This window comes from Chelonia mydas, chromosome 16 (genome assembly GCF_015237465.2).
Source record: "Chelonia mydas isolate rCheMyd1 chromosome 16, rCheMyd1.pri.v2, whole genome shotgun sequence".
In the NCBI taxonomy this organism is placed as follows: Eukaryota; Metazoa; Chordata; order Testudines; family Cheloniidae; genus Chelonia; species Chelonia mydas.
In genome coordinates this window covers 11363664-11385490 of record NC_057857.1, presented here as the reverse complement: position 1 = coordinate 11385490, position 21827 = coordinate 11363664, and the positions used below count along the sequence as shown (strand labels likewise).

General features: G+C 38.4%; 1 protein-coding gene across 12 annotated transcripts in view; it reads left to right on the top strand.

The window, feature by feature from the left end:
- CDK5RAP2 (CDK5 regulatory subunit associated protein 2) overlaps positions 1-21827 on the top strand; it is a 104422-nt gene that overhangs the window by 23031 nt on the left and 59564 nt on the right. For all 12 annotated transcript variants that reach the window (XM_043530094.1, XM_043530091.1, XM_043530098.1 and 9 more), the window contains exons 9-15: positions 731-784; positions 1216-1335; positions 1984-2076; positions 4531-4749; positions 10751-10921; positions 11890-12063; positions 19933-20030. In XM_043530094.1, the coding sequence (XP_043386029.1) occupies positions 731-784; positions 1216-1335; positions 1984-2076; positions 4531-4749; positions 10751-10921; positions 11890-12063; positions 19933-20030 (929 nt within the window). The remainder of the gene's footprint in view (positions 1-730; positions 785-1215; positions 1336-1983; positions 2077-4530; positions 4750-10750; positions 10922-11889; positions 12064-19932; positions 20031-21827) is intronic.

Below are 21827 nucleotides of genomic sequence, written 5' to 3'. Positions count from 1 at the left end.
AGGATTGAAACCTTCAGAAAGTCTACCCTGGGTTGATTTGATCAGGAATATCATTTTTTAGGTTTATCAGGCTTAACATAGTTCTTTTAAAACCAGTTTATGGCGTGTGGGCCAAAATCAGTTCCTTTATTATTAAGTGACCGTGGCTATGTCCACCTTAGAAACAGTATTCTTTTCTCAGGGTGTAATAGTAATGAGAGAGATTTGACTCATATTACTGGTACAATAAATAACCTTTACTCCACTGTCCTCTTAAAGATATGTAAAAGTATAAGTTGCTGCTGCTTATGTCTCTCTCTTTTCTGGGGAAATTACCCCTCAAAAAATCTTAATTAAAATAGAGCAGTTTTTAGTAAATTGCTTTATAAGTGTGCCCTGCTGTCATAGATAACTGCCCCTTTAAAAATGCATTTTTGTTAACTTGTCAAGCAGAGTTGTCATGTGTCATCAAGGAACATGGCTTTTCTTTAGCTTTCCAGAGTACAGTTCTGTAGAAAGATCTCATTTGGGAGAGGTTGTTTTCTAGAAGTTTACAATATAGTCTTGTCATAATGTTGGAGTCCTATAACTATACATTTTATTAACTAACTTAGTTTGGAGGAATACTTCTCTTAACAAGTTCCAAAAGAAAGTCTGTATATGAAATACTAACTGTCTGATTTTTAATGATGGTACCCACAAGTTTAGAATATTTTTTTACTTCAGGGTGACAATTATTCTGTTCTTATAGGCTGTTAAAATGGAACTTAGAAATGAGAGAAATTGCTTTGAAAAAAAAATCCAGGTATGTTTAAAACTTGTTTCTCTTTGAACATTTATAACCTGTATGTTGGGGAGTCTTTTCTCTTATGTTTTCTTAGATGTGAAGAGTTAGTAATTCAAATTGGATTAATGCAGAACCTTTGGCAAATTTCTTTTGTTGTATTAGGAGACAAAGCAAAGGCTCAGCCTATTTCCAAACAGCAAAGTAGATAGGAGAACTCCTCAAATATTGAGACAGTACGCTTGATACTCATGCCCATCCCGGTAGATCAGCTTTTCTTCATCGTATTCCTGTCACAGATCTGTAAGGAGACATCTTAGAGTTGGTCTATATTCTGCTTTAATGGTTTGACTAATGAGATGTAAGAACTGCATGAGCTAGTGCATTTAATACATACTGTGCATTTTGGTATAACCTTTTTAACTTAGTGCAACCTAATGTAATCTATTTAGTCTCTTCAAGAAGAACTACGAGAGAAGGAGAATGAGCTTAGTGTTGAAAAGAAAAATGGTTTGAAAAGGGATAAAACCATTCAAGGTCTAACTCTTGCATTAAAAACAAAGGAAAAAGAGGTATGTTGATTGTATGTTTCTGGTTAGAACTATCCAGAAAATTGAGGAACTAATCCATCTGAAGCTGCTGTCTTTCAGCTGATTTGAGTAGGCCTTGGAGCAGGCCAGTAGTGCAAATCCAAACAGTTCTGTGCAAGACTGTGTGTCATATTTGCTACTTGAAATTGGAGTGTGGTGGCTGGAATTTTGATATTTGGACCATGGAAAAAAGATACATGACTGAGCCAATACACTTGCTTGTGAGAGATGGGAAGAGAGAATTTCTTACTGAATCCTCAGACGCAATTATAGATCTGGCAGAAAGGCACAAGCTATAATACCTTATGTGTTGTGAGAATGAGCTTAATTTTAACAAAAGCCAGGGTAGTGGGGTGCCACCTTCAAATGAAGATCAGATATTTGTGGAACAGTGTGGACACGTAGCACAAGTTATTGAACTTGTATGTATAGTTGTTGTACTGCTTTTTTTTACATATAAAGCTCAGTTGGGCATTTTCAGTGTTTTATAAAGTTTTTTGTTTGTTTGTTTACCTTTGGGTGAATAAATTTATTATTCAACTCTGCCCATTTAGAAAGATCTTTGTTTTGACACTGTCACTTTTTTGATACTTGTATTCATGCATCCATGAGTATTTCTTTTGTCTAAAGAATGAAGAACTTAATTCTGAAATTGAAGCTCTAAATGTTTCATTGACTAAGGCAAGAGAGGCCACCCACAAAGCTCAGATCCAGAAATTCAAGGTAAGATACAAACAATTTCAATTGCTTTTCAGTGTTTTCATGCAGAAGGTGCACTGGGTGAAGAAACTAAAACGAATTTAAAATGTCTAATTGTTAAGCAAATTGTCTAAAGTAATTCAGTTTTTAAATTATGGAACACTAAAAGTACAGATGTCTCATGACTATCTTGTTCCTCAATTCTTTTTCTTAATAGCAACTGTGAGAATGAATAATTAAATTAAAAAGAGAGTAATCTTTAAATGTAAAATAAGAATAGATTTTCATAAATTTCCAATATTCTGGAGGCATGGGTAGAAACTCCATATTTTAGGTGGTGTAGAGCTTTCTTATTTAGTGTAGGAAGAAAAAAAATCACTAGCTTTGGTAAACTCCAGTGATCAGTTTAAATTTGTTGATGATCTCACAAGTGTTGAATGAAAATTTACTGCACACGTTGACGCTAGTCTGAACCATGCCAGGGAAGATAGAATTCGAGTGGCTTCTTTCTTTCCTCTCAACTGGTGGTGCTGAGTAACTTCTCATCTACCACAGAAGTCTTTCTTGAGGGTTTTTGCGGAGTTCTTTTGTTTCTTCTATTCACGTATATGATGAGACCACTTGGGAAGATAGTGAAAGATTTTGGGCTGCATTGCCATAAGTGTGGTGATGGCACATAGCTGTCTCCTTTTCATAAGCAGACTAGGAGTGGGTGTGTGAGACTTGGCGTTTTTGTTTTATTTTGTTTTTTGTAATAGGTGTGAAATGTTTATTTTAGAACAGTGGAATGTTTGTAATAAAACAGTGGAATTTAAAACTTCCACGTGTGCAGAGGAGAAAAGGACTTTATGGTAGTTTGTGCAATATAAAGGGCTCATTTTATGGAACAGGAAGCCTTTGGTAAAACGAGTATTAGACTTTAAAATAGATCACAGAACCAAAAATCACTTCTTATCTTTTATGTTTGTGCATTTGTCTTAAATCCAAAATCTAATAAAACTAAGATTCCCAAAGTGAGTAACTAAAATAGCACTCATTAAAAACAGAAAACGATGTTCCGTCAGGAGGTTCCTTCTCTTCCTGATCTCTGTGGAAAGAGTCCCAGGAGTGTTATGTGTGCTAATGTGTGTGCACCAAAGCTACTGAGGTATGTCTACACAGCAAAGAAAAACCTGCGGCTGGTCCATGCCAGTTGATTTGGGCACACGAGACTCAGCTGTTTTATTGCTGTGCAGACTTCTGGCCTTGGACTGGAGCTTGCTTGGGCTGCGGGACTCTCCCACTCCGCAGGGTCCTAGACTGCCATCCCAAGCCCAGAAGTCTACACAGCAGTGAAACAGTTCCGCAGCCTGAGTCCCATGTGCCCGAGTCAACAGGCCAGCCATGGGTTTTTCTTTGCTGTGTAGATATACCCTGAATGGCCTGAATGTTAGCGACTGTTGGCATTTTTGCTTTGAATTTAATTGAAGCAGTCACAATCTAATGAAACAGGATCTTTTAGCTCAAAAATTAGTATTGCTTTATAAATTGATCTCAGAAAAGATAAAGTTTAAAATAAAAAAGCAAAACACTAAAATTGGTGTAAATATAAACTGTTATCCCCAGTTCTGTTTCAAATAGCTTTTGGCCCCTGAATGTATATTTTGCTTACATGTTGGAACCCTTGCAGTTTTACACCAGTAGAGTCCCATTTAGTGAAATACAGTCGGGCCACTTTGGTCTTGTGAAAGGTGTTAGTTTTATAAAGTTGAAAACTAAACTCTCCTGTCTGCAGAACCAACGGAGCATGGTGGGTGGCAAAGCAAACCTTTCCCCTCATTATCTTGCCACTTAATTTCAACACTGCGTTGAAGGGACCCCTGCTCTGGGTCAGTCAGTAAATCAAGCTGCATGGCCCATTCCTTCATTATCATTTCTGCTGTGATCATCAACAAGGAGGCCAACTACAGTGTTGTATATGTTCTGAAGTGAACAGTGACTGCCTTCCAGTTCATATGTACAACATGCTTATGACTTGGTCACCACTGATAGCCTGGATTGAAACTAATGACCTGGATGTGAAAAACTTTATGTACTATTATCACTTCCAAAAGCTCCAAATTCTTCTCATTTTCACTCTAGACTCCTTTGGAGTTTAATTTTTATTGTCTAAACCAGGGGTTCTCAAACTGGGGGTCGGGACCCCTTAGGGGGTCACCAGTACAAAAGTTTGAGAATCACTGGTCTAAACCTTAATTACCGAACTACTTGTTATCCCAACCTGGATCTCACTGAAGGTCTTTATTACACTGAAAATTATCTTAATTACCCAAAATAAGGTAATGTTCCTATGCTATTTGGATAATTGATATTACACTGAATTTTGCAAGTTGAATGAAATTGTTGAAGGGAGAAAGGGGAGGAAATATAGGCAGGAGCGTAGACTTCCAAGCTTCATAAAGTACATGTACAGACTATGAAAGCTGCTTTCCCTTCTAGGGTGCTGAGGATTATCAAGCTCTCTTGATGGAAAAAGAAACCCTCCTAGCAGAGCTGCGTTCCGAAAACCTTACAAAAGATACAGAGAACCGTAAACTACAAAGGAGGATTAAAAGGACTGATCAAGAGCTAAATGATTTGAATCTAGAGAGAGAGAAAATGGAGCGGGAACTGGATGAAGCACAACTACAGAAGAGTAGAGGCGACAAAACCATTAATGTTGTTATCACATTTTTCTCGTTTTTTAAAATAGTGGATGAAGTTTAATCTAGCATGTCTTTCTTTTCTAATGTATTCACTTCTGCACTCTAAATTTCATTTGAATCGTTTTGAAAGTTAAATACCAGTGACCAAAGTCAGTCTTCAGAAGGACATGGTTGAGAGGGTTAAGACAAGTTTTGGGGTGTATCTTTTAAGTTGTTCTAACTGACTGGGGCATGTTCTTCAGATCTTATTTTTATTTATTTTTAATTAAAGCCCTCTGGTTGACTCCTATATAAAATCAGTAAATAAGTGGTAAATGGAAAAAGTTAATTTTTAGAAAGTCTCAATCTTCCTGAAGGTAGAATCTCTAACTTATCCAGTAGTGTACATTTATGATAATTCTATTGTATCTGGCAGACTACGTATTTTGTAAATTATCTTAAATTACACTACTCTGACTTAAACTTTTTTTTCTTTTCAGCCCTGTAACAGTATGATAGCAAAATATTTAAGGGTTACAACCTTGAGCTGAATTCTGGCTTGTTTTTACCAACACATCTTGTTCTCTGTAAATTCTATAATTTTTAATTTCGGTTTCTATTTGTAAAAATCTCATTAACAAAGGATTGGCTGCTCACAATCCAAAACAAGCCTTAAGTGCTGTGCCTATTTATTAATTTCTCTGCAGTTCTCTGCTTTAGGACCTTTCACCTTGTTTTCTTGTCCAGACTAGCACATTCTGTTTCAGCAAACAAGGCTCCAGCAACAAAACGAGAGCAGGTTTCCTTCGTTCTTCGTTTTGAGTAAAAGCTGTGCCTCGTGCTGAGTGCCTAGCTTAAAGCACAACTTTGTCCTCTTGTGTGGCTTCTCATGTGGATTTTATTTTGAACTTCTCACCTGCTGGTTCAGTGAGGGCTGGTTCTTCTGTTCTGGCAACAGCATAAACAAAGGGGATGATCTTTCTCCATCGGGGATGGTCAACTCCTAAAATCCCTATTGCTGCCTTTAAGCAAGGACTGACCTTGAGCCATGTTGAATTACTGAGCTTGCATCTGTAGAGAAAAAAGATTGCATAGACAGACTGAACTCTGTTTATTATTAAAGGATGCATAGTTACAGGCTAGTCATATGAAGGTGTCAGTGAGGTTATGCTCTGTATTAGAGCAGCTTCTGCCACTGTTAAATGTTCTCTGCTGGGGGCACTGTACTCCAATTATTAAAGGCCTCTCACTGTACTAATTATATACAAAATTTGTGGTAGACCTCTTGCAATATTGTCTAAATCCAGTAGAGGGGTCTCTTTCTCTGTAAACAATATATATTTTTCTCTACAATATCCGTTTATTTTAGTTATAGCTTTAGTTTGATCTCAAGTGCGGTTCATTTGCCATCACAGAATCTCTGTCCCTGCTGTTCCTTGAAATTTCTTCTGTGCATTGAGGTTAGGGGGAAAAAAAGAGAATGGATGATTTCTGTCATTACGACAGCCATAAAAAGCACATTTTATTGATTTAAAGTATTTTATCTTCAACCGTCTTCTCTACCCAGAACCTTCATCTTCTCTTAAGGGAGCTAGAATATAAATGTATACAGGAAAGACAGGTTTGAGGGGGAATTCACATAGTTACATCCATTGGAGAAGTCTGTTTGACTCAATTATGGCCAAGTTCTTCATGTAAGTGGTTAAGTTCCTTGGGGAAAAGTGTCCCTGCCAAAAGATGAGCAGTCTTAAAAATTACATCCCTGATCTACTCCTGCTCTTATGTAGTTTCACCACCTCTGCTTCAGTTTCGGAGCTGCAAGTACATTTGGATATAATATTGCCTATGAATTGTGGCTCACTGAGTAGAAGGTTCGTGGGAGTAAAAATGTGTGCTATAATATCTTGCTCTTTGAGAAACATAAAACCATTTTAGTGATCTGATGCAAACATTTTATATGAGCAGCCTTAAAAAAGCTGTTCTATTATTATTTTCATACGGACTGGCATACAGTTAAATAGACATAAAACTAACAAAATGGACCTTAACTGTATAGGAACCCTTATCCAAATTCATAGTTAGATGCCATTTCATCTCTGTCCTTGTTTTTACTTGTTTAGGATATTTTTAATGACCTTTCACACAGAATAATCATCATCTATTTTTGTAAATAATATCAAAACAAGCAAGTGGGAGTCTGTGTCCAGGAGAAAAGCCCATGAGGGGTGCTTCCACCCAACTTCTTACCTGGCCAGTATAGAATGGTCAAGGAAATATTTTGGTAGAGTGCGGGGTAGGCTTGTGCATTGGAAAAAGTGGAAAAGATCAGTTAAGTTCAGTATGTGAAAGACTGTTGGGATCTGTTCACCCAAACCATCAACATAAACCATTAAGATCTTCCTCATGATGAATAGGAATAGGGACTCTCTTCAAAATGGCTACCCTGTCCTACTTTCACATTCTCTTTATTCAGTGTGGATTTTTAGCTAGCTTCAACTAATTAAAAACAGGAACATCAGCAACAAAAGAACACCACCCCAGCCTTATGTATTAGCTGGTGCTTAATCATCTATTTTTTGTCTTTAAGAGAGAACTGTCTTTCGACAGTATCTCAGCATTATCAGCTCTGGATAGTTTGGTTGCTAAAACAATCAACTACTGAAATGCACCTTGTTGAACAAAGTGCTTCATATAGAATGACCAGGAATAAAGATGGACACATCTTAAATATCATGGGCATCTACTGTGTGTGTGTGTGTGTGTGTGTACAACATGGTCTCAATATTAGGTAAAATTCACAAGTTTGTTCAAGCTTTGATGGTGAAATATCTTAAGTAGCTATTCTACCCTGTTCTAAATACAGGCAATTAAGGTCTATTTCTCAGTTATAGTCATATTTGATCAGCTGGTTGGGAAGTGCACAATAACTCATTAGCCAGAATTTACCACCTGCTCTTCCTTCTTGAAATGAAACTGAAAGAGAGGTTTCAAGGCTTCAAGCCTTAATTATTCACCAACCTGTTTTCCATCTGACAAGGCGGGGGAGGCACTCACTCCTGTGTTCAACCAACATTAGTTATAATGTTTCAAATTCATTTTTTCTAAGTTCAACTAACTATCATTAATCATAGGAAAAATCCCTTGAGACAGAGGTTGTCAGAAAGCATTGTAAAGGGCTGTAGCTACCATATTATCCATGTAACTCAATGTATAGAAACCAACAGACTTTCTTCTGTTCAACCAATCTGCTGTAGTGATGGATAGTTTTGTTGTGTTATAGAAGCCTAGCCCATGCAAAGAAAATAATTTTCAGTTCCGGTCATGGCTTAGTGTAGCAGGGATTTGGAAATCTCATGGGCTGAACTACTATCTCTACAGATGGACATACAGAATCCTTTACATTCTCTGAGGAACCACTACATGTTGTCCATTCAAAATTTTTTCCCCCTTAGCCGTTAATGTCTGTTACTCCAGGGAGGAAGCAGTCTCTGTGCCTTTCTTGACAAGTACTGCTTTTTACACCATGTAAGAAGGAGGAAAAAGCAACCTCTTTTCTATCCATGTCTGCTTACGACTTCTATCTATAAAGCTCTCTCTGACTTCTCTTTATCAAAGCTAATAAGTTTCTGGGCTCTATTGGAGTTCTAGGAGAGGGTTAGAGCACAAGTGTTTAACTTTAAAGTCTTAGCTGCCTAAAACGAAATGTAGACTCCAAATGTAGTGGGGAAAAATAAAAGTCAAGGTGTGAGCTATATATAGAATGCATCACTAAAATCATAGCTCTTCAGTCAGGCCTTGAATGCCAATTTACATGTTGCAAATGAATATGATTGATGTGACCCAAATAAGGAATTCCGTAACTTGGAGCCAAAAGCAACTGTAGTCCTGCGATTTCATACTACCTTCACAAAGGTCATTCTGTCCCTGCACTGGAAGCTGTATTAATTTGGTCACTAACTTGGTGGAAATGGAAATGCATTTGAGGGCTAGTATATGTATGAGAGCGATGGTGGTAGTACCTTCAGCAAACACAAAGTTTGGGACTGATCCTGCAGTCCTTACTTAAATAGTCTCTACTCCAAGCTAGTAATCCCACTGAACTCACGTGGACTACTTGTATTAGTTAGTTTGCAGATTTGGGGTCTGAAGTGTCTATTAATTATTTCTTAAAGTGACTGCCAATATTAAGCTCAATAAAGTAACGCAAAAGGCAGTGTAAATAATTGGTATTTAATGCACAAAACAAAATAATAAGGGTCTGATGTGAACTTGCATAAAGCAAGTAATTAAGTCAAGAAAATCACACAAAACTTAATGAACAGATTGCCATTAAAGTATAACCATTGTTATTTCTCTATACTTAGAATAGGAAGTAACTGTGATGTGTTAAATACCAGTCTGGGTAAATGTTCTTTATGGGTGACTACTGTGTGTGCAATATGTAAAATATTTAGAGCATTCAGTATTTAACACATACACTTCTTTAGTAATGAAAGTCAAACTAGTGTTCCTTAAAGCTCATCTGGCTCTACGGGGTTTTAAAAACAGTTAAAGTTATGCATACTAGTGTATATTTTAAATGACATCAAAGCAATTTTTGACAACCGGTATCTTCCTCCATTCTATTATACAATCCTTGCACTGAGCATTTTTGCTCTCTACTGTGAAATAGGAGTTGTCAAACAAGACCAATATAGAAACAAGTCCACTATAGGGAACAAGCTGTCCCTCCTTCCCTTCTTAGTCTTGAAACTTCTAGCAAAATCACCATAAACAGATCATTTTACATGGAAGCAACTAATGACTGATGGTGGAAGTAGGATGGGTGGTGGGGGAAGAGGAAGACTATGAGAAACCAAGTTACCGTTCTGTTTTGTTCCCTTGTCCTATCCTGCCTCTTTCCTCCATCCTGTGACTGGGATTTGTCTAGTAATAAGATATACTGTGCTGGTGCTTGATCCTGGAAACACTCCCACATATAGTTCCATTTTCTTTGCGATTGATCCCTTTAGCAGTCAGATGTTAGGAGTGGACTTATATCGTTGTTTGAAACACACTTTGCCCAAAGACTTCTGATGGGGATGCGCCTTCTTGACCCTCACATGTAGCCTCACCTGTAGATGAAAGACTTCAAATGGACAAGAGAAATGATTGCTAGGAGAATTAGGAACTTAAATAGGTAGAACATATGGAAGTTTGTGACTGTGTCTCTGACAAAATAAGGGGGTTAGTATTATTTGTATTACAGTAGTGCCTAGAAGCAGCAGCCAAGATCCTGGTTTCATTATACTTGCTATTGTACATGGATCCAGTTAGAGGCAGTCCCTGTGCTGAAGATCTTACAGTTTAAATAAACAAGACATGAATTTGACTGATGGGGAACTGAGGCACAGAGAGAGTAAGTGAGGGTCACACAGGAAGCATTTGTGGAGCCCACTCCAGTGCTTTCATCACAAGACTAACTTTTCTTCCCTGGTTGGTGTCTAAAGCTCATGCTATAAGGGAAGGGAAATGATTTAACACTTCTGCCTTCTGGTTAATGCAAGAGCAACTAGTAAAAACAGCCTTAGTGCAAGGATTTCCATAGTGTGAATGGAAGAAGGAAAAGATGACAAACTGAATTACCACTAAGCCATTTTCTCTTATTTCTGGCAAAGGCGTAAAATTGCTTTGATTTAAGAAATGAGTGTTCATGCTGACTGACAGTGACAAAGTGTGTGTGTGTGTGTGTGTGTGTGTGTGAGAGAGAGAGAGAGAGAGATTTTCTACTGCCTTTGAGTCCAGTCATTCTGAAGGAAAGGCATTAAGACAATAATACCATAGATTAATGTAAGACAGTATTGACACCTCACTCTTAAAGTTTTATTGTCTAAACTTAAGATGCTAAAAGGAAGACAGTGACTCGGATAAATTCTTTAGAACATTCAGTGATAGGAGTAATTTAAAGCAGTGGAAAGTTAAACTAATAGCATGGGTTGTCACTCAAGTTTTTTGTGAAGCTGATTTTCTAAATATTCAGTTTCATCTTTTTGTAGGACCTTAGAAATCAGCTAGAGAAATTACACGGGGAAATGATTGAGAGAGAAAAAGCAGTGGAACATCATTACAATATTCTTTTGAGTGAAAGCAATCAGAAGTTGCAGAGTCAAGAACTAGTTATCAAGCGACTAACAGACAGTGTCAATCAAAAGGATCTATTGCTTCAGGTAGGTAGATGTAAGCTGAAATGAAAACTTGTCACTTGATTTTGTATGAGAATGATTACAAAATCCCATTTTTGTTTGGAATTACTGTTGATTTTCATGATGATCCTCTACTTTTTATAATAGTGTATTTGCAGAATAGATACATAGCTGTGTGGCTTTCAACAAGAGTTCTTATTAGGGTTTATGAAATTTAGGGTGGGGGAGGGAGGAAACTTTTCCCGTGTTCATGAAGAGATTCTGCTGCTGTAATGAGATGCTTTAAGAGCTCCCAAAGCGTCCAGGGTATTCATAGAAATGTAGGGCTGGAAGTCACCAAGTCCATCCTCTCACATTAAGGCAGAACAGGTGTTTTTTCTAACCTCATCTTTAAAACCACCAATGATGGGGATTCCACACCCTCCCTTGGTAACCTGTTTCAATTTGCTCCCCAGAAACTAGAAGTTAAGGAAGGGGTATTGATACTGAACTGCTCTCTCATCCTTATAAGGAAGTTCCTTCAAAACGGGATTAAGGTGCATTGATGGGCAGCTCTGGGGATGCTGAAAGTGCTCCTGCTTAAACCTGTTCTGCGGATAAAAGATGCTCTCTAGCAATGTCCCAAGTGCCCTTAGCTACTACAGAAGTCAGTAGGAATTGAGAGTGTTTGCACCTACAGGATTGGTACTCAGTTTGGGCTCATGCTTTAGTGTATCAATGCTGCTAATTTGGCATTTTCTACGCTCTCTAATTTAACTATTTAAATATAAAAGAATTTTGAATATTTTGGACATTAATGGGCAATCCAAGAGGGGCAATCAATATGCTATCTTTTTCTCCTATTGTGGTCTTACATTGGACCTTTTTTCACCAGACAACAAAGAACATACCTGAAATAAGTTGCTTTTGAAGTTTATATTAATGGTTATACATTTTTTGCAGTAGTAATACTAAGCTTTGTAGGATTTTAATTACATCCATTGTTTTGTTAGAAACTCGATGCAGCAATTAAAGAAAAGGATGTAGAACTTCAAGAACTTTTTAATAAGTGTAAAAACCTTTTAAAAGCTAAAGAAGATCTTGAGTTGAAGAATGAAGGCCTAATAAAGGAAAAATGCGCTTCCGAGTCTCAACAGTCAATCATCAAGATTGTCAAAGAGTTGGAGGTAAGTTTCACTCAACATTCACCTCTATAGATAAATAGAAACATTGGGCCTGATCTGTCTCCAGTTGAAACCACTGGGGATTTTCCCATTGATTTCAAAGAGGTGGGATCAGGTAAATTGTAATTAACCTGTATAGCATAGGGCAGTGTTTCTCAGTCTTTTCAGGATGACATCCCTTATTTTGGAGGGTAAAAACAAAATAAAAGACCCCTTTTATAGTATATGTAAGAGTAAAAAGTGTATCTTTGATAACAATAGCTCTACTTTGTATGTGTTTCAAGAGGCTGTTTGCAGTGTTATTGTAGCCACGTTGGTCCCAGTTTTTTAGAAAGACAAGGTTGAGAGAGAGAATACATGACCTTGAAGGATAAGGGAATGGGGGAGCGAGATTTTATTTGCTTTGAAACATCATACAATTTTCAATACCTTGTGACCTCCCGATTACCTTTTTTGACCTCTTGCGGGTTGTGAGCCACACATTGAGAAACACTGACATAGGGTAATAGAATCAACCCATGATAATTTAGGGTAATGGAATTAGCCAGTGTAAACCAGGATTAACTCAGATCAGGATTATTATAATTTGTGCAACTGATGAAACTTTTGTGTGGCAGGAGGAAAGAAACCAGCACTTGATTAATCATTTCATCATATATTTTCTCTAGTAGTTGACGTCAAGGTTATAAAATTGTATATTACTGTTATTGTTTATGTAGTACCATAAGCATACTCTGCACTGAACACTAGTGAATTATGTGAAAATACCAGTCTGTGCCCCACACAGTTTAAATTCTGAAGGCACGAGAAGGCAAAATTCTGTATAATGCAGAACACATAGTTGTATGGTCACTATGGCTGGAATATTTGGACATGTTACTGAAGGAGGAGAAGAAGGGAGCTTGGTGTACTTCTAACAGGGAAGAGGAAAGAATGTACAAAGCTGAGTGAGCAAAGGAGACAAAAGGAGAAGTCAAGTAAGAATTTTGTTGACAGTTGGGGGCAGAAGATGTAGGTAATGAAGGTAGATTTAAGGAAAGAATACTGTACTAAGTTAAAAGCGTAAACTAATACAGAGACTTAAGAAGTGGGGACATGTGGTGAGAACTGGAGGATGGGTAGATAACATGGCCGTCCTTTTCAATTCACAATATAAATAAAGAAGAGTTAGGGTGGCTTATACGTGTCACCAGAAACCTGAGATCATAATACAAAATCACAGTATATACATTTTGGTTACTGTATATCGTACTCTGGTACCAGCAAAACAATCACATACAGATGTGAAGTTTTTAATCCTATTGTGAGACATTACCTATTGTCTCTATGAATGTATGTTTTTGTTCTTTAGTGCTTTTATTGTGTGCAGATAGAGAACAAATCGGCTTCATTTGAAGGCACACATTAAGTTTCTTGTCTTTTTCCTATTATTTCCGAGAACTGTTTAAATTCAGATCTCCAAAAGGGCAGTTAAATAGATCAACAAGAAATGCACAGCCACTTCCAAATAATGAAGCAGTAGTCACTTCACTTGTTTCACAATGTGCCATTCTTTAGTGAAACCTGCTTAAGGACATACACCTGCTGTGCTATGTAGACTGTTGAATTAATTCCCTATGAGGGTAACAACACCATTTGCCCTTGGCAAACCCAAAATTAATTAACAGGGGACTCATAAGCACCGACTGGGACTTAGTGGATGGGTGGTAAGCTCACAATTGAGGAAACGTATTAGTGTTGGCCATAGTATGCTGCAAACCCATAAACAGAAAAAATAAAACCTGTGAAAAGTCAGAGATTTTGCCTCAATAGTTATCTGCAAGAGAAACAGGTCAAATAAAACCGACTACACTTCATTCACATACTTTTTCCTCATGGGGGCAGCTAAGATACTACAGTGATGGACTCATATAGAATTAATGAAAATGAAAACTAACTGCCCCCTCTTCAACCCTACCATCCCATACAGGTGTACAGCCAGAAACGAGAACAATGACAAATGGAGCTATGCATAGTAATGACCCAATGCCAACTTCTAATCACAGTCCATTCTCTTGTGCTAGTTCACTCCTTGACTGAGAACAATACCTAATCAAAACTCATTCTCCTCTCAGCTCCATCAGTGTCTAAGATCAGACCCTGGAAGAGCCCATAATGGCATGTTAATAGTACGTCCTTGGACACTGATTATCCAAAGCTGTGTTCTCATTGGCTGATTTGGCCTCTTTGATGAAGTTACAGAGCTGCACCATCTCCCAGCCAAGTGCGAAGTTGGAATCTCCTCACCAAGAAATTCAAGACACTAAATCCCATATTTTAGCCTAGCTGCTGCTTTAAAGTTTAAGAAACTAATTTGCTGCAACTTAGCTCTTAATATCTTTTTACTTTTTTAAAGTAAGATAAATTTTAAAGCAACTCATCTGAAGCACTGCTTGGTGCCTTGGCCAGGATGCGGGAGATAAAAGGCAGTTTCTAATTGAAGTTTGGATTCATGAGCCACAGTAGTGAGCTAGTGGAGAGAGAGAATGTGTGCACTGGTAATTAGGTTAGTCATGCAACTTCTGACTCTTCTGATATCTGTGAAGGCTCAGAATGATGCATTGTGGGGTTTACCACTAGAGAATGCAGAAATGCAATGGACTCCTATGTAATTCTGAAAATATTTATTTCTGTACTTAATGCCCTTTTCCCCATTCTCTCCACACAGCCTTGTTAGTAGGGCCATTTGTCACACAAATGTATTTTAATTCAGTTGTTCCAACTTTGCAGTTCACTTTAGTACCAACAAAAGCAACAGAATTTATGAGATGAGTCTCTTGCTCAATCCTTTAGTTATGCTTCTGGGCTCTGGTGTTAAAACAGGGTGCCCATTTTGTAAAGCATGTGCTTCAGTAACTGGGCACAGAGGTATCCATTTTTAACTCAAAATTGATTTTGTAGGTGTAAATAAAATCCGTATAATTATTGTAATGTAGCTTTTCTGTGCTAATGCACCTTTCCAAGAAAGTGAGCTACTTTATACAACACTTGATGCTGAAACAGGAAATCTCGTTAACTGATACCCCCATAGTAAAACTGACTTCTCTGCCGACACAAAGCACATTGCAAATCCTGTCATCAGCTCATTGTTTGTCTTTTGTTATAATTACTTCAGTATTTAGGGAGTTAATACTGTGTGATCAGGGAATTGAAGAATCCTGTGTGCACACAACTGTGGTGTTTAATTTGCTGTAGTGAGAGAATTATAGTCAATGCACCAAAATTATTGATATGGCTAGAGGATAGCCGTTGATGTGTGCCCTGAGAATTGGAATTGAGGCCGTTGTTGCAGTACTGCAGACGTGTCTCAACTATTGAAATTGATGCAGTGTGCACTTTGTTGCTGAGTCATCATGACTATGGAAAGTGATGCGGTTGACATGTTTTTTTAAAACATGTGTCTTGTCTATTAAATTGTGATCAGCACATTGCAATCGTTGCATTCAGCCTGTTGAAGCTGAAGCTGTAAACGCATTACCAGGGAAGTGATTCAGTTTCTGATTTTGGTGAAGTGAGCTTATTGCTGAAAAAAATCACCTTTTTGAGGTTGATGTCCATGCATCATCACACTTAAATGTGCTGTTTGTTCACTACTCTGCATGTGGCCGGATGATTGAAATGGGCATAGCTAGTGCATTTACACATTGACTAACTCCCCTATACAGGAATTTCTGCCAATGGAGTAACACCTCTAATGCATATATCGCCCACTTCTCCTGCCTTACAAAGCAGAAACAGGAGACTGGTGCGTCAAGCCCTCAGCCTTATGGCATTTCCAACTGTTGGGAATATAACATGTACCAAGAAGAGTCACCAATAGGAACAAGTTGTTATGCCATTCTTCCTCTCTAGACAGAGGGCTCAGTGATATCTGGCAGCACCGCTCTTCCTAAGGTCTTCACACTGTTTTTCTGAGCTCATTTCAGTGCAGTCTTGGAGGAAGCTGCCAACCTCTGGGGTGCCTAGTCACATAGGAGTTAGTCAGTGGGGAAGTGTAGGTTCTAGCCTCCTCTCAATCATTCAGACTTCAACCTGCAGACGTTTCCAAATGATCTAGATTTTGTTAGAAAACTCTCTTGCTTACATGAAGAAAAGGGATACTCTTGTGACTATGCTGTTGTGTTACCTACTGTGGAAATTTATATCCTTTCCTTCCATCACTTGCCATTTAAGAAATCTTTAGATGGAAATAGCCTTCCAAGTCCTCTAGCATCTCTACTTAGCAATGGATTTTCAGACTTACGTTCAGACTTGAATGGATTAGGTTGCCTCGTTACATAGTCTTGTAGTGAAAGTTTAATATTTCTATCCTACATGTCTTGCAGCTATCTGCACTAACGTATTTGCCCTAACACTGTATGTCAAGAGGTTTAATGACAGGTTTCGGAGTAACAGCCGTGTTAGTCTGTATTCGCAAAAAGAAAAGGAGTACTTGTGGCACCTTAGAGACTAACCAATTTATTTGAGCATAAGCTTTCGTGAGCTTTTATGTTTCATTAACTCCCATAACATAGCAGTCTAGGCTAGGATGTAGGTTACATATCTGTCTTACTCTTCATGAACCTTTGGGGATTTGCTTGGAATAATTTACTCCTACACTTTGTATAGGAGTGACAGTAATAGTACACAGAAAAGGAGAGGGTGGATCATGCTATGTCTCTTCATCCTTCTTGATTTTCAGAAATGTAAAAGTAACAACATTTCTTCACATTTTTATCTAACTTCTGGCTAGCTAGTTGAATTTACAGGTCACAACAAACTGGCCAGAGTCCTGACTGGTGCCATGAGGCTTGTGGTGTTCATATCTCCTAAAATTATTCTCGTCTGAACTTCGTGCACCATTTTAGTAATAATATACATGGTGTTTAGGTTTCAGTTCTCTAACAGCCCTGGTCTTGGTATTCATGAGGGATTTATTCTGCTGAAATCTCCCAGTACTAGGAGATACAGGATGGTCAGTACTAAGCTAATGAAATCTTCCCTTGAACTCCTCACATACTTGTACAGCCTGGCTGTGTCTGTGGATTTTGTTTCCGGTGATAATGACCACAGCCAATGGGGTGAGGAAGCTTCCAACACAGTCATGGAATCCTCCTTTTCTAATTGTGCTGTCAAAGATGGATATTGCTTGTTCAGAGAAAGATATTCCCTCACCTCTACACCCTTTCCACCAAGATCGTACTTTTTGCTTCAACCAAGATTGATGTATAAAAGTCCTTAGGCATCTCTCTAGAGCAGACTAAAGCTTCCGGAATGTCAGTTTAAGTTGTTTTCTTATGCCACCGGTTCACTGATCAAACTTTTCCTTGTGAATCATGGTCTAAATGCTGTCTGACCTCCATGCTTCATGATTATTCTTGACACACTACAATTCCAAAGTTTTGGTGTGATGCTCTATGTCTGGCAACCTGAATTAGTTTTCCTACATACTTTCACAAGATACTTTTTGGAGACTCTTAACCATCCACTGAAAGTCTAGATTTGCCCTTTTAGTCTTCAGTACTCAATTTTGGTTGAGAGTCAGCATCTCTGCTACCTCCTATTATATTTACTTTATTGATTATAGCATGTCTCGTTAAATACAGTAGATCTTGCTAATCTGAATACTTTGTTGTTTGTGGATATAAATTACCCTTTAATATGTATCTTGCAGTAGTGGCCAGAGACCCCAGTCAGGAGAGGACCACTACTGTGGTCCGGCATAGTACAAACATATATTAAGATATGGTCCCTTCCCAAAAGATCTTATAGTTTTAAAATGATGTCGTATCCTCTTTTCTTAGTAAGCAATGTTAACCAGATTCCTATTATGAGGTCTAAGTTGAACAAAACATTATTTCTTTTTCAAAATATAGAATGAATTGAATATTGAATATTTACAAAGTATGAAGTTTTAGCATAAATAATGAAAAGTAAACTGCAAATGTCCCTGCTTTTTGTATTGGTTACTTTGTGAATTTGAAAAATTCAGTAATTTGCAATGACTCTTTGCATCATTAGTATGAATTAAGGAGGTTCTACTGTAACTGGGTCCTTGTTGCAATGCTTTGCTTTGGGATTGTAATTGGAGTACTAACAGCTGGTTGAAATCCACAGTGTAGGTTTCTCTTCTGTTAATGATCTGTTCACTAATGATAAAGTGTCTCTGGAGAATGTAGTTTTCAAGGTTGTGGATGTAATATGGAGAAAACAGAATTACCTTTAATTCTTGTTCTCTAGATGTATGTTGCTATAATAGATCAACTCTTAATTTTCTCCACAAAGCTGGACGATTTGATTTTTGCTTTCTGTATCTTTGGTCAAAAAATAAAACTTATGATTACAGGCACTAGGAGTTGTTGTTCTCCCTCAACAAGAGCAGAAAATACAGTGGTTGCCATTAGAAAATCAAAATTTGCCAACTGATATCCCACAGCTACTCCAGTTACTTCCTGTTCTGTGCATGGGGAAATCTCTGATATTTCAGATATTTTTATGTGGTAACTGCAAGTAAATGTTGCTGGCAGCAGCTATGCCACCTGCTGAAAGGGACAGCTGAGAACTCAAAAATCATAGAAATCTCTATGAGGCACATAGTGGGAACATAGACCTATAAGTGGTGTGGTTTTACAACAGCATACCTGCAATTCTTGCTCTCAAAAGGGAAATCATTTTTTTTTCTGGAACAGATATTAAAGTATCTGACTCGTAGTAAACAGGGTGATTGTTCAGGAAGTTGACTCAATGGATGCATGTATCTGACATGTTCAGGCTTTGTCAGCCATTTACAATCCCTTTTCTTAAATAATAGATCAAAGTTTTTTGCCAGAATCCCCTGCCAATAGAAAGGTTTCAGAGTAGCAGCCGTGTTAGTCTGTGTTCGCAAAAAGAAAAGGAGTACTTGTGGCACCTTAGAGACTAACCAATTTATTTGAGCATAAGCTTTCGTGAGCTACAGCTCACTTCATCGGATGCATCTGATGAAGTGAGCTGTAGCTCACGAAAGCTTATGCTCAAATAAATTGGTTTGTCTCTAAGGTGCCACAAGTACTCCTTTTCTTTCTGCCAATAGAAAGTTAATCTTATCCAAAATATAGCAAGTACTCTTTGAGCCATAGATGCCGACCTTGTGGGTGCTTCAGGGCTGGAGCACCCATGCAAAAATCTAGTGGGTGCTCAACACCTGCCATCGGGCCCCGCCAATCAGCTCCTCCCCCTGTTCAGGAAGCACTGAGGGGGGAGGGGAAGGAGCGTGGGCAGGAAGAGGTGGGGGGGGAAGAGGTGCGGCGGGAAGAAATGGAGCGAGAGTGGGCCTTGGGGGAAGGGGTGCGGTGGAATGGGGGTGGAGCGCCCCTGGGGAAATCAGAAAGTTGGTGCCTGTGCTAAAGTGGAGCATGAAACCCTCAAATTACCTGCCTGCCAGATCTTTCCCTGGTTTGTTAGTGTGTAAACTTGGAAGTGAGGAGACTGGAAATGGGAGAGGGGTAGGAAGCTTATTTTGAATACTGTGATAAAAATGATGAACCACTGCTTAGATATGTGACTGTTTCATGGTAAGTAAGTAACAGAGCACTATTAGTCGTCTTTAATAACAATTGTTTTTAAGTGGCATGAATAGCTTTCAGATTCAACTCTGATTCTATTCTGCTACTCCAGCACTAGTTGTTCTTTTGCCTTCTCTTAAAAGCAGAGACTGACATAATTGTCATCTCTAGAGAGTGTGTATATATATATATAGTGTGTGTGCATGCGTAAGAATCTATATATATAGAGAGAGAGAGAGAGAGATTCTTACGCATGCACACACACTTAAAATCACTTTCTTGGATTAATATGAATTTATTTTTAACTCAGGAAAAAAAAGAATCTGAATATGAAGAGCTGATTCTTGCTTTAAGAAAAGAACAGCACATTTATTCTACTCTAGTGAAGACTCTGAAAGACTCAGACAGGTAAATATTATTTCTTCTTTGCTTGAACGTCATCTGTGCTACAAGTTGGGTAAGATGGTGCAATTCCACTGTCAAATCAGTGGAGTTCCATGGGTTTATACCAGGCCGGAATTGGCCCCAAATGCTTCCTTTAAAAGAGGGGGATGCATGGACTGGTTTGTATGGTTCAAAATAGCCCAAATCTGATGATTTTCAGGATTTGTCGGAAAGCTCATTTTCTCCCCCCAACATTTGAAACTTGAAGAATTATAACAATTGGGATTGTGAATTGCTTAAGGGGCCGGAGGATTAAAAATACAATTCCTGCAACTTATGTGAAGGGCATCTAAATTATGTTGATGTGCCTTTTTAATACTTCTATAAAATGAAATAAATAAATCTTAAGAGGACACATTGTTTAGTGGCAAAAGCCTAGGCATGGACGACATGAGATCTGGGTTCTATCCTTGGCTCTGCCACAGATTTTCTGTATGACTCTGGGCAAGTCACTTAGGGTAAAATTTTCAAAAATTATTTAGTCCCTTAGGGCCAGATGGTCAAAAGTATTTAGATGCCTAAAGATGCACAGCTGGGATTTTAAAAAGTGCCTGTGGGTTTAACTTCCATGAAATCAATCACTTCGAGGCTTTTGAAAATTGTATCCATAATCTCTTTGGGCACCAAAACGAATGGTTAGATTTTCAAAAGAACCTAGCCTATTGAAGGGTCAGGTCTTTTGAAAATCTGACCAAAACCATCACAGTGTGAGTTGCTGGGTGCTGAGCCCTCTTGAAAATCTGGCCCAGTGTGCCTTAGTTTCTCCTTCTTTAAAATACAGTTAATACTTACCTATCTCAATTTGGGGTGTGAAAATTACTTCATTAACTTTAAATTTATAGCAAAGGAGGTAAGCAGATTTTTGGGGACGTTTAAAAAAGAACAAGATGATTGTATTTTTATAGAGTGTGTTTTCTTTAAGGTATTCCAAAGTGTGTTACAAAGCATGAGTTAGATAAGATTTTGGCGGTGGAATGAGTGTGTAGCAAAGCATGATAGCCTTTCTGGATTTCACAATAGCTCTCATACATCTTTAGGCCATGTCTATACTACCTTTTATGTCAACAAAACTTATGTCACTCTGGGCTGGGAAAAACAGCCCCCCATGAGCGACATAAATTTTGCCAGCATAAGCGCTCATGTGCACAGCGCTATGTCCGGCGGGAGACGCTCTGCTGCTGGACACAGCTACTGCCGCTTGTTTAGGTGGTTTTATTATGTCGACGGGAGAGCTCTTTCCCATCAGCATAGAGTAGCTACATGAGTGCTGAACTGCTGTAAGCTTGCTAGTGTAGACATGGCCTTAGACAGTAGAATCTGTTTTGTTGAGAGAGGAGTTGGTGGTCAGAAAACAGGGATTATTCCCTACTGTAATGGGATTATTGATTTTCTTTTTGAATAGTCAGCTGACACATGTAGAAGAGAGTTTGGTTTAACATCTCATTTGAAGAACATAAGAATGTAAGACTGGCCCTATTGGGTCAGACCAAGGGTCCATCTAGCCCAGTATCCTGTCTTCTGACAGTGGCCAGTGCCAGGTGCCCTAGAGGGAATGAACATAACAGGTAATCATCAAGTGATCCATCCCCTGTCGCCTATTCCCAGGTTCTGGCAAACAGAGGCTAGGGACACCATTCCTGCCCATCCTGGCTAATAGCATTGATGGACCTGTCCTCCATGAATTTATCTAGTTCTTTTTTTTAACCCTGTTATGGTCTTGGCTTTCACAACATCCTCTGGCAAGGAGTTCCACAGGTTGAC